The sequence below is a fragment of the Lontra canadensis genome, unplaced genomic scaffold, assembly GCF_010015895.1.
Source record: "Lontra canadensis isolate GAN:19392208 unplaced genomic scaffold, GSC_riverotter_1.0 scaffold2, whole genome shotgun sequence".
NCBI classification, from domain to species: Eukaryota; Metazoa; Chordata; class Mammalia; order Carnivora; family Mustelidae; genus Lontra; species Lontra canadensis.
In genome coordinates this window covers 48361383-48377812 of record NW_022630996.1, presented here as the reverse complement: position 1 = coordinate 48377812, position 16430 = coordinate 48361383, and the positions used below count along the sequence as shown (strand labels likewise).

Below are 16430 nucleotides of genomic sequence, written 5' to 3'. Positions count from 1 at the left end.
GCAGGAATCCTACTTCTCCCTTTCCCACTTGCTCTGTTTGTATTCCCCCTCTCTCTCTCTCTCAAATAAATAAATAAAATCTTTTAAAAAAAGTTAACAATGAAAATATAAAGCTATTTCCTCCCTATTCCCTCTCTCTCCTCTTCTCTGCATCCTCTCTGGGCTTTCTCTCTCTCTGCTCTTTTTGCTTTTTAATCTTTCTTTCTCTATATTTTCCTTTTATTCTTGCCATATTCCATAAAGGATTTAAAGCAGCTTTCAAAACAAATATGAAATGGGTGTGTGTGTATGTGTGTGTATTCAAAGTAGGTGTCATCATACAAAAGTGAAAATATAGTGATCTGGGACTGAGATTAGCATTTAAACTGTGTTTTCTAGTGGCTACTATTTTTACTAGATAAGGACAACAAATTTTACTTTGAGATTTCTAGCAGCCAATATGAAGAAGGTAGCACTGTTATTTATAGGGTCTTGGTGTTTCTAGGGCAGGATTTCTCAATCTTGGCTTTGACATTTTGGGCAAGATACTTCTTTTGTGTAATGTCCTGTTGCACTGTAAGATGTTTAGCAGCATTCCTAGCTTCTACCCAACAGAGGCTAGAAGCTTACCTGCTCCTTCAGTCTTGACAACCAAAAATGTCTCCAGAAATTCCCAAATGGCCCCTGAGTGGGGGGAGGTGGTAACTACTGCTCTAGTATGATGGCAAACAACTTAGAAAATGCCCAACTACTCCAGATACAACTTGTGGTACTTGACTATTTTTAATATTTTAGCAATTTTATATGGTAGAATTTCAAAACCTTTAAAGATAAAATATTGATGTTAGGTCTTAGCTGATATATTTCACTAGGAAGACCTTTGATTCTATAAATAAAATTAGAATATTTTCATTTTTTATTTAGTTTAGATTTTTATTTTACTAGCATAAAAAATCAATATTTTGGATATATGGATATATGGATTGAGTTTATACCCTTCTTCTCCAAGGTATCATTCCAGCTACACTAATTGTTAGCTAAACAACCTCTCTGAATTTCAGTACAGAAGTGCTTAATAATAGCATCTATGCCAATGCTTGTTTTAAGAATTATATGAGTTTATCTAGGCAGTGAGCTTTGCATACTGCCCAGATCTTAATAAGTACTCTGTAATTATAACAATTATTATTATTGTCATTGTTATTTATAAATAATATAGACCAGAGCTTTATAGAACAAGGGAATATATAATAAAAATGAAAAAGCTGAAATATCCTTCTTAGGTTTCTCTCACTTCCTCTATTTCCTGAGTTGCTTTCTGCTGTGACTCCAAGTGAATGAATTGTTTCCACCATTCATGTTTCATAGATCAGGTTTGATTCAGCAATCTTCCTTTTTTTCTTTTATAGATACAGAGATTGCAACATGATGTTCTTCCTTCAGATGTGAATAGTATTACCTAGTGCTAAGTTTTTATAAGTAGATATGTAACTGGTCCTTTTGGGGCCCTTATTCTCTCTTCTACCTCTATTCCTCTATAGAGACAGCATTTTCTTAACTATTTTAGGAGACCAATATGAATAATTACTATGCGCTTATAAATTGCTGGACTCTTTTTCCTGTCTCTTGTTCTTTTTTTCCCCTTTCCTCCTTCCTCCCTTCCCTTCCCTTTCCTTCTCTTCCCCTCCTTCCCTTCCTCTTCTTCCCTTTTTCCTTCCCTCGATTCTCTGAGTAATGAAATAGAGAATGTGACATTCTCCATCTTTTAACATAATTTTTCAAATTGATACCAAAGTATTTTGCTTTAATCTCATTTTTTTAACAGCATATAAAATGTTTTGCCTATTTCAGTTGTTACAGCTTTTTTCTTCTCTTTACCCTTGCTACCTACTAAATAGACATGATGCTCTGGAAATATAGGCTAGGAGGATCTCAGTTCCATGTTCTGTAGTGTTTTCAGAATTGTGCTTCCTCTTCTAATGACTTAGTCTTTTTTATCAGCCAAGCTTGTACATTTTTCTGCTCTAGAGTATATTTCCATCCTATTCTCACCGCATTTGCTTCGTCTACAGAAAGACTTACTGTGGGACAGCCTTACCTAACATTTCTGAACCAGAGTTTTCGATACATGTTAGGTCTAGACCCTTCTACATGTTTATAAGTGAGTTGAACTTTTGGAGGGCTATTTTCAAATTGATAGATTTTAATTCTGGCAGTAAAACAAAGCCTCTTTGGATAGTTCCTCAGCAGACTACTAAAGTTGCCTTCATGTTTTGTACATTTATACAGAAATATTTGAAAGTTGAAAGCATAATGTTTTTCAGAATACTCTGTAAGCAAAAGCTTGGTAAAAATTCCAGATGAAATCTGAATTTTTGAACATTTGAATATTTGAATATTGCCACATTAATTCTAAAATATAGTTAGACACCACTAGCCATTTATGCAGCATATCCTTTGGGACTTCTGTGCAGCATCTTAGTTAGACATTTTCTCTGTCATCTAGCAGAGTAAATTCCTGACCTTAAAAATGGAACACAACATTAGAATTAGTCATGCTCACTCATGTGTGATAAATATGCTCTATTTTTCCTAATTACATTGATCTTTTCCACAATTACTAATACATTCATCTCTTCAAGATCAACTTACTATTATTGGATGCAGTCTTTTTTAGGTAATTGCTCAGTCTCTGAGCTTTCTTCTTTCAAGATGGCTTTTGGATATCTGAGGGAGTGATAGAGACCTGATGAGGTTCTTGGATGCTTATGCTGTCCTCTGGAATCTTCAGGCTTCTGTGGCGATTTCTCTGGTCCATCTTATTGTTCCTAATTGCCTAGCATTTGAAGCAGCTGATTTTCTCCTGATTTCACTGCAAGATGAAGCCTGGTGGGGTTCCCTGGTAGGGTGCTTCTGCTGCACCTTTGGATTATTTGCCTTTCTCCAATCTCTTTGGACCTGAAGGGATTACTTTTGGCTCTTTCTTCCTCTTACTGTATCCTATCTAAAGCCTAAATCAATAAACTCTAGGCCTGGTTGTCATAGGTAGAAAGAGTCTCTTTGCTGAATATCAGAAAGGCAATGGTAGGATTGTCTTGATGCTGTCACAATGTAAGACTATAACCTGAGACCATCGGCTTAATTCTTGTTATGTAAAAGAATTTGGAAAAAAATCCTCTGTGACCACAAAATCCAGATTTTTATGTGTACTGATGCAAAATCCCATTTTGAATGTCAGTTTCTTCACATTTCTTTTGTATCAATCCTAATCTCCCCTAGTTTGTATACTGTTGCCTCCTAACATATGTGTACATGTGTGCCTGTGCACACACACATATCAGGCTGAAGAATAAATTGGTGGAGAGGCTAAGGGGAAGTAAATATGGTGTATAGAAAGAAAAAAGATACAAGCAGATTGATTTTTTTTTCAAATTATAGTAGTTTTGATTTTATGAATTTGCTTTGCATGTCTTAACAACTTTAGCAAGATATTAATAACCAGCTAGTGTAGTTAGCAGGATTGCTTTCTGCTCCACTACCATTTATTTCCCCTTTCCCCTACCATTTCTTTCCCCTTTCCAGGACTTATCCCCTATCCAGAACAGTTTACATTGTTTACAATTATTTGCCATATCCAGAGCCAACTCTGCATCACTTCCCTAATTTCTCTACCTTCAGCTTTCAAATGCTAGAGCACCTGTTTTACAGTTCTAAGTTCTTCTGGTCTCTACTTTCACCATCATTGTATTGTCATCTTAGCTTCTTAATCCTGTTTTCATATATCCCACCTAAATCTAATTCTTCTTGCTCTTTTTTCTTCTTTTCCAGCCACTCAGTATCCTGTTCCATGCCAGAACCACCAACAATTAGTGGAATCAACCATCCTTTCTTACCTAGAGTTTGTCAGAAGGTCTTACACCTGTTAAAATCAGAGCTTTTCATATGACAGTGACCTTCTTGACACTATCACTAATGCAGGAAAAAGAAAAAAACCCAACAATGAGAGGGACATAACAGGAGAAGAAATACTTTTTGCCATTGAGAATAGTAGGAAGTGGATTTGGGAATCTCCTCTAGTGACAGAGATTATAGTCAGGAGAGTTCATGAGCCATGCATACTTTGTTACCCTTGGAGCTCTTATTAAACTATAACATGGTAAATACATGTGGGAAGCTTTTGGTAACTAATTTTGGTAGCCAGTGGCCCTGGAACACCACTTTGAATATAATATCTTGGGAAAATATGTTTATAAATTGACTTATAAACGTATTTTGGGGATATAACCTTGCTGTGAACTGAATTGTTTCCCCACAAATTCATATATTGAAGCCCTAATCTCTGATGTGATTTAATTTAATAAGGCTTTTAGAAGGTAATTAAGGTTAAATGAGGTCATACAGGTGGGATCCTAATTGAATTGAATAGGAATGGTGGCCTTATAAGAAGAGGAAAAGAGAGGGATCTCTCTCCACATGCACTCACTGAGGAAAGGCCATGTGAGGACATAGTGAGAAGGCAGACACCTGCAAGCCAGAATGAGAACTGAACCGGAATTTCAACCAGAAACCAAACTGGCTGACACCTTCTTGGATTTCTTGCCTCTTGAACTGGGAGAAATAAAATCCTCTTGTTTAAGCTGCTCAGTCTATAGTATTTTGTTATGGTAGCTGAGCTAAGACAACATCTGTTAATAAATTCAGAATTAAATAAGTTATCTGTTTATGCATAGATTATATGCAAAATCTTGACTATTGTTACCATTTAGTTATAAACTATACATAAAACGGGTTGAAGTATTTAAATAAATGTTTTTATGTTTGAGTATAAGTAAATAAATGGATGATAAATTTCGTAGATTCCTAAGGAGCACCTGTTTAGGGATAAGCCTGAATTTTGGGTATAGTCAAAATCTCAAGTATCCATCCCATTGAGCATCTATGTGCCTACCATGTATCAATAATCATCTTTATGATAAAAATAACCCCCATATACTATCAATAATCATATCTTTATGATAAAAATAACTCCCATATACTATAACTCTTAGCATTTCTTACGTAGTAGGTACCTAACAAATGTTATCTGAATTAAAATAAGTATCTTGATTAGTAGAGGTTTATACACCAAAATTGATGACATAGACACAGAATATTATATCTATAAGAATACTTCCAGGAAGATAGAAAGATATAGATAAAAAGGTGAATTTTGGAGTTATTTGTGGCTATCTAATGCCCCTTAGTATTATGATTAAAGAAACATTGTTCCTATGTGTTGGAATATTTTTCTAATCAACTGTAGGTTTATAGCTTTTTGGAAGGAAATTTTCTATTGATTGATCAATTTTTCTTTTTTTTTTTTTTTTTTTTTTTTTTTAAACTTTGAGTGTACTCCAAAGTCAAGTAAAATGGGGTTTGGAATTATATATGGTTTTGACTCACCCATTAAGTCTTTGGGATTTATTGATTTATGTTTCCTTACCTTCCCAATAATTTTAGATCTGATCAATGAAAACTTTCTGTGGCACCTATAACTCTGTAATAGTTGAAAATTGGCTAAAAACTGCAACACAATATAAATGTTGGGGTTCATTTTTCAACCTGAGCAACCATATTCCTCAAGGATATGTCTATATTAAGCTCAAATAAGTGCTTACATTCTTCAGTAAAAGTAAAACTTAATTTGGAGGGCAGATGATTAGATTCCATTTTCCATTTGATGATTCCTTTATTTTTTAGCTGGTAGTGTTGACCTGATGATGTTGACTATGACAGGGGCTTAATATTCTTAGAAGCTGAGGGTTATTTCAGGATTGTGGTAGAAAGACATGTGACGTTAGTGTCAGGGTTCTGTATGAAGGTCCTTAGGCCAGCTGAGTAGTCTCTCTAAGCCATAGTGTGCTCATTCAGTAAACACTTAAAAGGCCTCTACTTTGTATAAGGCATTATAAAATGGATATAATAGTAACCTAAATCATAGTAGCTAAGATTTGCTTATCACTTTTTCATTTAATCCTCACCAAAATCATATGCAGATGGGACTTTAAAAAGTTGCTGTGTCTTTAGAAAGGGAACCAAGGCAGAGAGACATTTCATTAATTAATTGCCCACCATGATTCAGGTTTTAGCAGTGAAGCTGTAACTTCACCCTGACAATTTGATTCAGAAACTTCTCTCTTCACCACTTTATTGTTGTTGAAGAGATCTTAATTTTTTATTTATTTATTTTCTTTTCTCATTTATTATTTCTTCATTGCTCTTGACAGAATTTTAGTTGGTAAGATCTCATGAGAAAAGTCACGTTAAAATGCTTAGGAAATTGCCTAGCGCATTGTGAATATGTATAATTGTTATTTATTGTATTTGTTCCATGTCATTAGGCTTCTTAAGCTTATTTTTTTTTAAAAATTTTATTTTGTGTGGGATTTCCCTTCTTTTACCCATTTGAGTAAGTCTTGCTATTTGCATAGTCACAAATTTTTTATTACATTTCCTAGGGCTTCATATAATTTGTATCATAAGTTTAGAGACTTCAAACATTTGATTCTGTTTTTTTATATTAAGAAATATTTTATACATAAAAATATGTAACATATGATCATCATAGACCACTATTATTATACTTTTCCTGTCCTTGTTATATGTTATCTTACTGCATGCATGAAAAAGAGTAAATAACATTTTATAAAGGTAAATCAAAAATATTGGTTTCTGCTCTGTTTTAGTAAGAATGTTCTCTTATATAAGCAACCATGTATTTTAATGGCCTACCCAATTTTAATAATACCAATCTACATTAAGACCAGCTGCTAAACTGTACTAAATGTTAGAAATTTTAAGCTTCTACTTTGAAAATCACATTGATCCTTGCAGCTGAATTTGGTGAATGTTTTAAGTGTGAGGACCACACACTCCTTCCATTCAGTTGGAGAACCTGAACTGTGGTTGCTACTTTCTACTCCCTGACTGCTACTTCTACTTGCCCAATAATTGTCTTTGGCTCCCTGTAAACCTGCAGCCAGAAGGATATTTGAATTTTTCCCCTCTAGCACTTGCAAATCCGATTTTTATGTATAGCTAAGTGCTCTTAGCTTTTGCTCTATCTACTACTGGGGCCTGGTTTCTAGCAGGCCTGTAACTACGCCAGATCCAGCCTATGTAATGCTGTTTGTAATGAGAAATCTAAACAGGGAATGGCAGTGAGGCATGGCAGGAATGTATTTCCATTGGAGAAGTCAGTATAGAGAAAAAGTATAAGCAAAGCCGTGTCCAGAAGGTCTTTTCAGCTGGCCGGGATGGAAGACTAATGTTATTGTACCTAGGCTGTTACCCTGCCAGCCCTTCCTCACAAATTTGCTTTCTTTCTCTCTTCCCTTCTCCCCCCCACCCCTTTCCTGTTTCATCTATTCGTTCTCCTTCTTGTTTTCCCTCTCTCTTTCTTGGGGCTGTGCTGACTGTTTGCTCAGGTGGACAGTGACACCATTTGGAATGAGCTGCACTCGTCCGGTGCTGCACGCATGGCTGTTGGCTGTGTCATCGAGCTGGCTTCCAAAGTGGCCTCAGGAGAGCTGAAGGTGAGGTCTGGGTTGCATTAAGTGTGGGAAATCCAGAGAAGAAGCTGAAAGAGTGATGTTGTTGTTTGGGAATTGTGGTTAGTGTGGTGTGCTAATAAAAGGAAAGGGGCGGAGGGAAGAGGGCAGGAAGATGGCCACTAAGGTGTGATAATAACTCATCTGTAGGTAGGTAGTAGCTGATTTTGCTCACAAGGCCTTCTTCTTCGTGGGGAAACTGTGGTCAGGGCACTCTGGTGTGTTTTTAAGGGTACAGAAATGGTGAGTAAAACTATGGTCCAGGTTAAAAATACCCAGTATATACATGTCTGTCATGTCCTCCTGGGATTCTCTTTTGAAGCAATTTAAAAAAATATGATTACTGAATACTATGTATAAGCTCAGAATACCACCCAGAGAGAGGGGAGGGAAGGGGTGGGGGAGAAAGGTAAATACCAGACGGGAAGGATTGGGAGGAAGAAGGAAATTGTTGATTAGAAGGGTAATGATCCAGGGTATGTTTTTCCATGAAAGAACTTCAAAAATGATCTACGCTTTATTGTTCTTTTCTTTTTATGGTCTCTTCTTCTCTACATCATATGAAAAGAACAATGTCTAAACCCCAACGTTTCCCAGTCTAAACAATTTATAAAAGCCAGAGACCTGACAGACGTTGACATTTTATTTGGTATTTTAACAGTGCTATTTAAAGGTATGCCATGTGCGTCTTGAATGCAGTTGCCCCTATAAACTTTGTTGGTGCTAACATGACTTTTTAATGCACTAGTTCACACACTTCATAAGGAAATCTGGGTGGTGTTTGATTTGGTATTTTTAGCAATTTTAGGGATGGGAAATTAATGTGAACAGCATAGGCACCACAAGTTTTGTTAATCTAAAGTAAAATCTAATTAGGATTTTGATTTTGAATTTTGATTCAGTTACACCTGACTATTCTACTTGTGGTTAAAAAAAAAAAATCGCAGGGAAAGAAGGTACACTTTATAATTTACTGTCTTCCCAGAAGCCTTTATTTTAACTCTTTAAGAAGTCAGAACCAATAGAAATATAATTTTGAAAAGGTGAGCTGTATTTTAAAAATATATATGCATGCCTTATGTGTAGTTGACTTGTTCAACATCAGGACATTAACTGCTCATTTCAGGGGATTTATGGGGTCATTAATATGGTGCATTCTACTCAGTCTTTACCTTTGGTAATGAACTACTGGAAAGAGGAAAGGAATCAGCCTTATGGAGAGGTTTTGGCTGTCTCCTGGTAGCCTTTTGGCAATAATTCCTCTGAAAACATCACTTGTAACACAATAAATTGGCATTTAAAAAAAAATGATGTTTGAAGGTCTTGTTTTCAAAAGAATTTTTAAAAAATGCAACAGCTAAGCCACAGTATTATAATTTTTAAAAGGTAAGGCTGGCACAGAGCTACTTAATAACAAAATGATTATGTTAGCATGCACAATTTCTAACTGTTGTGATTTTGTGGGAGTTTAGTCAATAATTCAGAAACATTCTCAAGTAGAATACCCACATATTACACTCAAAATCATCTTTGTTACTAGCTTCACAGAATGCAGAATTGCCAAATGTATATATGAAGGGTTTTGAAGCCTAATTAGAAGCCTAATTCTCTTTTTTAGGAGGTAGTTATTTAAAATAGCCAAACAAATTGTCAACAACATACAGCATGGACATGGTGACCACCAGCTGTATTAACATTGGTTATTTATGTTAAGAACAAGAATTCATGCAAAGTCTTTTCCCCCTTGGTTGACAAATCAGCGGTATGGTTAAAAAGAGAGAGAAGAATAGAGAAAAAGCCAGCCTAAAAATCAAGAAATCTTGGTCCAAACTCTGCTACTTAAGTATGTCATTGATGGCAAATAACTTAACTTCTCTGGGCTTCAGTTTCTTATTCTGCAAAATCACTAGGGGGTAATTTATAATGTTGAAGGTTGTACATGGTGCTGATATTCTGAGCTATTTGCAAATGAAAATTAGATCTGATTCTCAATATACATACTATGGCATACCAAATAGTAGATATTTTAAACTTAATTTCAACTTATTTTGGTGAATATTTGAGATAACAGCAGCTGGTTTATCTTTCTGAGCCACTTGGTTGCAAATAGTTTAGGAGGCCTATGGGAATGCCATATGGGAAAGGTAGAAATGACAAATGATTTGCAGCCACAGTGAATAATACAGAGAACCATGTTTAAGGACTTCTAGCTAACAAGAAATGTCACTCAGTGTCTACCTGTCCCAGATTCCAGTATGACAGGGCTGGTACACTTGCTTGCCAGGACCATTAACACTAATGGCCTGAATGAAGTCATCACTTCATTCTATGAAGAAAACAGAGAAGCTTATTTGAGGACACTAGTAAGTTAGCCTCTGATAAGAGATGTAAAAAGAAAACAACTTCAGCGTTTAATTTTTGGTTTTCAGCATCTACATTTATTTCTTACATGTTATACCCCCATTGTCCTAGTAAATTAATGTAACTTCATGAAACAACATTGGCATATTATAATTCTGTATTTTGTGACACTGCAGTAATTTTGCTTGGAAAACAGAGAATAATTAAGAGCTTTATTTCAAATAGAGTGGTCCTGAATGGAGGCTGACCTGTGAAGTGAGACATAGCTGGAGGTTTAAGTCACTGAACTCATAGAGAGTGGGGACCTAGGAAATAAGTGTGTATGAGAAAGGGAAATGCTGAGGACAAATTTGATTACCTGGAATTTTTGCTTCATAGTGAACTTGATCACAGCACCCCTAACTGTTGACAGGTTCTGTCTGTTTTTCGCCTGAAGGTACTGATGGCCTGAAGGAATTAGAATAAACCAGGCAGAGGAAGTGGGTTTCATTTTAATGCTTAAATAGACCATGTGCAGCAAACTATGGCAGTAAATTGGTGTATTTACAAAGAAATGACATGCCCAGTGGAGTTCAGTGGAAATTATGGGGACTTTCAAGTTTTCTAGGCTTTTAACAATATATACATGTATATCTTCATGTATAACACACTCACACAAGTGGAAATTTCTGGAATCAGTAGATGCTAAAATTGGCCATTTCTCAGATTCTAGTACTAAGGAACACAAATATTCTGAAAATGCTGAAATGTTAGGTGTATTGGAAACTGTAATTGGAAGAATACTTACCTCAAAATGGTTTTATTTTCTATGGGACATTTAAGAAATTATGTCTAGAAACAGATATAGCTCTAAGAGATGAGTATTTTTTCAAGTTACAAATAGTTCAATACTTGGTTTAAAAAAATGGTATAAAATGTCCTGTTTTATGCCTTAAGTATATACAAGTGTTGTCATTTATACCTCAGTAATGCTGAAAAAGATAATTCAACAGTTCCCAAGTTTTACAATGAGGGTTCATTTTGATGCTGTTATAGCAATGCTATAATATCATCATAAAAATAAAAATTGCTTTAGTTTTTTGTGGAAATTTTTGCGCAAAAAAAACCCATCTGATTATCTGAATGATGGATGGATTTCTTTAATGTTTAAATGGATATTATAATGTCTTGTTCCTAATAAGTCCTGTTATTCATTGAGTACCTACTCCTGGCTGGGCAGTTTACCTGTAATTTGTCTTAATTCTCCCAATGGCCTTCAAAGAAAGTACCACCAAAGAATACCAGCTCAGAGACATCAAGTAACTTTTTAAGATCCTGTACACGGTTTAATAAATGGCAAAGCCTGTAAATCTCATAACCCTCTGTTCTTTTTCAGCTGCTCTATAAGGAATTTCCTATAGAAATAGCACAAATATATAAGGGGGGAAAATAAAAGGTTAAAGCCATCTCTTTCAAATGGTCTAGATTCTCTTTTTATTACTATAAAATATTTAATATATACAAAAAGACAAGTTACACTTATAACTTACAGACTATAATGATAAACTATACACTTAAGAGCCTTTCATCCAACTTAAGAAATAATACTTTGCTAACCCTATTAAAGTTCTCTTAATACTTACCTCTTTCTATCTGACTCCAAAATAATCATTAATCTCTTGTATTTTTAAAATTATTTCTTTTCCTTTCCTTGATAGTTTTTACCGTATGTTGTGACCTTTGTGAAAATGGAATCTTACTATAAAATATATTATTCCTCAGATATCTTTCCCTCCACTTAAAATCATGTTATGAGGATTTATCCGTATGAATTTATATTGTTGTGAGTTATTCATTTTCATTGTGGAGAAGTATTCCCTTGTACATCATAATTTGTTTATTTTGTTGGACATTTTAATTTCTGGGTTTTTGTTCTTTTGAATAATATGATATGGATAGTCTTTAACAGGCCTGCTCTTTCGCAGTGGCATTACTAAGAGTAAAATGGCAAGCTCCTACACTAGAAACACATTAAATTTCAGTAAGTAATGTAAAGTCAAATTCCAGAGTTATTTGCCACAATGACATCAGCAAAAAATGGCAGTTTAAACCTCTGAAAATCTTTTCTCCATAAAATCGTTGACAAAACTGGCAGAATTTGTCAAGATAAATTTTTTAAGAACTCTGGAAATCAACCAAAAGTGTCCAGCAACTCAGGAAGCATGTGTTCAAAACAAAACCAGCTGAATCTTGGTAAGAACAGTGAGCTTTGTGGTGGTTTAATTCACCCTATTCTCATCTTACCCTTTCCAGCTCCACAGTAGCCTTAACAAATAACAGCCTGCGTTTTTCAGTGAAAACCAGTAACTTGGCAGTCTCCAGAAGGGCCAGAATGGACCTGGAGCTTCTTCAAAGCCTCATTCTCTGAGAATTTTCATTATTGGCCTGTCTGGTGCTTCTGTACCAGACTCTGCTTGGAAGGCTGTCTTTATTTGACATGACTTGGAGTTCACCTGACATGAAAAGGCTTTTCCCCAGAAGCAAGTCTTGAAAAATTAAAGGCAGTTGGTTAACTTCATGGCTACCTGAAGTGGCAGGTAACAGTGGAGAACCAAAAGCTTCTAAGGAAAAACTGGGAAATGAGATGTGCTAAAGGCTACGAAGAGCCCCATCAGATACCTAGAAATCCAGAAGGCCACGTGAGTGATAGGGCTGTGTTTACATTCAGGAAAGACCTGAGACCAGCTCTCACCTCAGTCTGATTTTCAGACTCTGTTCAAAGAAGAAGTGAAGGCCAGGGTGGAATTGCCAACTGCCTGGCTGAATATTGAAAATGTGTTACACACACACACGCACATGCACACACATATACCCTTGAAAAAGTCTTGGCACTATTGGTGCCAAGCATTTCAGGAAATTTCTGTCCAGTCATTTACAGACCACTAAATTAGCCAAGCAGAGGCTTCTGTGCCACCCTCAAGAAAGAATACAGACTTTATAGAATTAGTTCAGGAAAGGCAATAAACAAAACAACAGTGACATATAATCTGTGTACATGTTGTTATTTTATACATAGTATAATTCTAATTCAATAAAGAAAATAAGTCTGGGGCACCTGGGTGGCTCAGTCGGTTAAGTGTCTGCCTTCAACTCAGGTCATGATCCCAGGGTCCTGGGATTGAGCCCCATGTTGGGCTCCGTGCTCAGTGGGAGCCTGCTTCTCCTTCTTTCTGCTGCTCCCCTGCCCCCTGCTTGTCCTCTCTCTCTCTCTCTCTCTCTCTAATAAATAAATAAAATCTTTTAAAAAAGAAAAGAAAATCCCCCCCCCGCAAAAAAACACAGTGACAAGCCCTCAGGAAGGATGAAAATCTGATTTCCAGAATTGCCATATTACATTGTTGAAAAATGCCTAGTTTTTAACATACAATTGTGAGACATGCAGAGAAAGATATGAATTCGTATGGATGAATAACAAACACCAGTAAAAGTAAATGTGTAAATAAGTATACATGATAGTGTATTTGTATTTTTTGTTTTTAACTCTCTCCTCTCAGATTTAAAAGACAACTGCAAGAAACAATAACCGTGAATCTGTGTTGGTGGGCACACAGTGTATAAAGATGTAATTTGTATGATAATACCAGCCCAAAGGAGAGCATGAGAAATGGAGTTATGTAACAACAATACAAACTTCCTTTAAAAATTTTTATTTATTTGAGAGAGAGAGAGAGTGAGAGCTGGGGCAGGGGGAGAGGAAGAGAAGCAGACTCCCTGATGAGTGCAGAGCCCGATGTGGGGCTTGATCTCAGGACTCTGAGATCATGACCTGAGCCAAAATCAAGAGTTAGATGCTTAACCAGCTGAACTACCCAGGCTCCCCAAAACAATGTTTTTTGATACTAGTGAAATTTGGCTCATGTCCAAACTAGATTGTTAAATGTTAATTATAGGCCACTGGGCAACCAGTGAGAAAACAACTCAAAAAATATATTAAAGATTATAAAAGAAAATGTGTAAGAATAACAAATTAAAATTGTGCACTATAGAGTACTTAAAAGAAGCAGTAATGGAGGAAACAAAAAACAAAAAAAAGATAACACATAGAAAACAAATACCAAAGTCATTGTGCCAATTTCAGACCCTACCACTGCTCTCACTCTTGTCTGTGTTTGACATTTTTAGATTTTTAAATGTTTGCCAATCTTGTGGGCATGAAGTGTTACCTTTAGTTGTTTGGGTATAGATTCTGACAAGTTAATACTGTTATATCCTTCTTAGATCTTTTATTAATAATTTAACAATTATCTCAAGTAAGGTTTTTTGTTCTCAGTTATACTTGTACAATATTAATATAACATTACCTCCTTTTTCCCCCTAGCATTTGCTTTGTTCATCATTTATCCCTTTACTTACAAACTTTCTTTTTTATATGTACTTGGTTTGTTTCCTATAAATAGCTCATCGCTGGATTTTGTTTCGTAATCTGATTATGTATTTTAACCGAGAAACTCAATTAGTCTTTACTTAACATCAGTAGTAGTATAAGCAAATGCATTTTTTCATTGTATTTCATTTTTTCTCTTTGCCCTATTATTTGTGTGTTGTGTATCCCCTGGCCTTTCACCCCTTGCTTTGTTTTCAATTAAATTTTTTTTCTCATTCTGCATAACCTCTAGTTTTTTTTTTTAATACACACATTATTGTCTTTTAAATTTTAACCTGTTTAATAAAGCCTGAACTTAATTATTCTCTCCATGCTCCTTAGTAACAGTACTTTAGAATGCTTTAAAGGCAATTATCCTGTCCTATCTATATATGCTATTATAGTTCAGTATTTTAGCTTTTTTAAAAAAAATAATATCACTAATGAGACATTATACTGTTTGAAACCATTAGGGTTTCTTTATACTTGCCCACATAGTTGCCATTTTCCTTTTCGCCATTTTTCTTTGTTTCTGAAACCTCCATTCTGGAGTAGTTTTCTTTATTCTAATACTTTTTTTTAGTATTTTCTTTAGTGATGATTTCTCACTTTTTGTTTATCTGTAATATCTGTCTGCCCTCGTTCTTGAAAGGTAGTTCAGGGTTAACCATTTCTCTCAGTACTTTGAAGATCCTCCATGCTTTTCCTGTTTCCAGTTTTGATATGGAAAGTATCAATATCCTTATAGATATTGTGTCCTTTTCTCTCTGGCTGTTTATAATGTCTTCTTTTTGGCTTTGATATTCTGTATTTTGCTTACCATGGATCTAGTAGTAGATTTTGCTGACTCAAATTGTTAAAAATATATATTAGCAAAACTGAAATTTAATGCAACTCCATGATGATACTTTGTGATAAGTCAGCTTCATCAAACTGAAAGTTACTGATTTTAATTACTAATCATTAATTTATCAAATAAATATGTTCTAAGCACCTATTATGTGCTAAGAACTACTATAAATACTGAAAATACCAAGACAGTGAGATCTAAGCTGAATGAAATAGGGAAGAATCATGTAGAGATGTGGGAAAAGAATATTCTATACAAAGAAAACAAGTATAGAATTTCTTTTGTCAGGTAGAGTAAGTAAGTTTTAACTTGTTTATGGAACTGTGAGAAAACCCATGTTTCTGGATCTGAGTTATCTGCAGAGGTCCTTGCAGGAGATGATGTTAGAGAGATATTCATAGGCAAAATAATAGTATGTACCCACATATATATTATATAGCATACATATATATATATCTGTATATATAGTAGCATTAAAAACTACAAGTATGTTTCTGACGGGCTTCAGGATAAGGACAGTGACTACATTAAATACTGATCATAGATAAGAAAAGCTGCATTGCCACTTCAATTTGCTACCAGTTTGGCCTTTTTTTTTTTTTTTAAGATTTTATTCATTTATTTGACACAGAGAGAGATCAAAAGTAGGCAGAGAGGCAGGCAGAGAGAGAGGAGGGGAGAGAGAGGGGGAGAGAGAGGGGGAGAGAGAGGGGGAAGCAGGCTCCCTGCTGAGCAGAGAGCCTGATGTGGGGCTCGATCCCAGGACCCTGAGATCATGACCTGAGCCGAAGACAGAGGCTTAACCCACTGAGCCACCCAGGTGCCCCCAGTTTGGCCTTTCTTAAAATACATACTCTCCATCCTGAAATCATACAACAAATAAAGTATGGAATGCAATAATTGTGTTGACTCCAATTTTGTCCAAGGTCCCAAGCTGAGGACAATGGTTATTAATTACATATGCTAGAAAGACTTAAATGAATTTATTAAAAATAGTCAAATAGGCCTACAATTAGTTTATATAACAAAAAACTAGATAACAGAGATGTGGTTAATGGAAAATTCTTTGAAAGGACTGTAAGTGAAGCACCTGGTGGCCAGTTGGTTAAGTGTCTGACTCTTAATTTTGGCTCAGGTCATAATCTCAGGGTTGTGAGATTGAACCCCAAGTGGGGTTCTGCACTCAGCACAGAATCTGCTTGAGATTCTCTATTCCTCTGCCTCTGCCCTTTTCCCCTGCTCATGATCT

The 16430-nt window shown here is 35.5% G+C and overlaps 1 protein-coding gene across 8 annotated transcripts in view; it reads left to right on the top strand.

Moving 5' to 3' along the window:
* Positions 1-16430, top strand: part of HDAC9 (histone deacetylase 9) — an 856076-nt gene that overhangs the window by 619172 nt on the left and 220474 nt on the right. For all 8 annotated transcript variants that reach the window (XR_004384558.1, XR_004384557.1, XM_032873697.1 and 5 more), the window contains one exon: positions 7446-7553. Coding sequence is in view for 6 of the 8 variants with exons in the window: in XM_032873697.1 (XP_032729588.1) it covers positions 7446-7553 (108 nt within the window). In the remaining 2 variants the exon portion in view is untranslated. The remainder of the gene's footprint in view (positions 1-7445; positions 7554-16430) is intronic.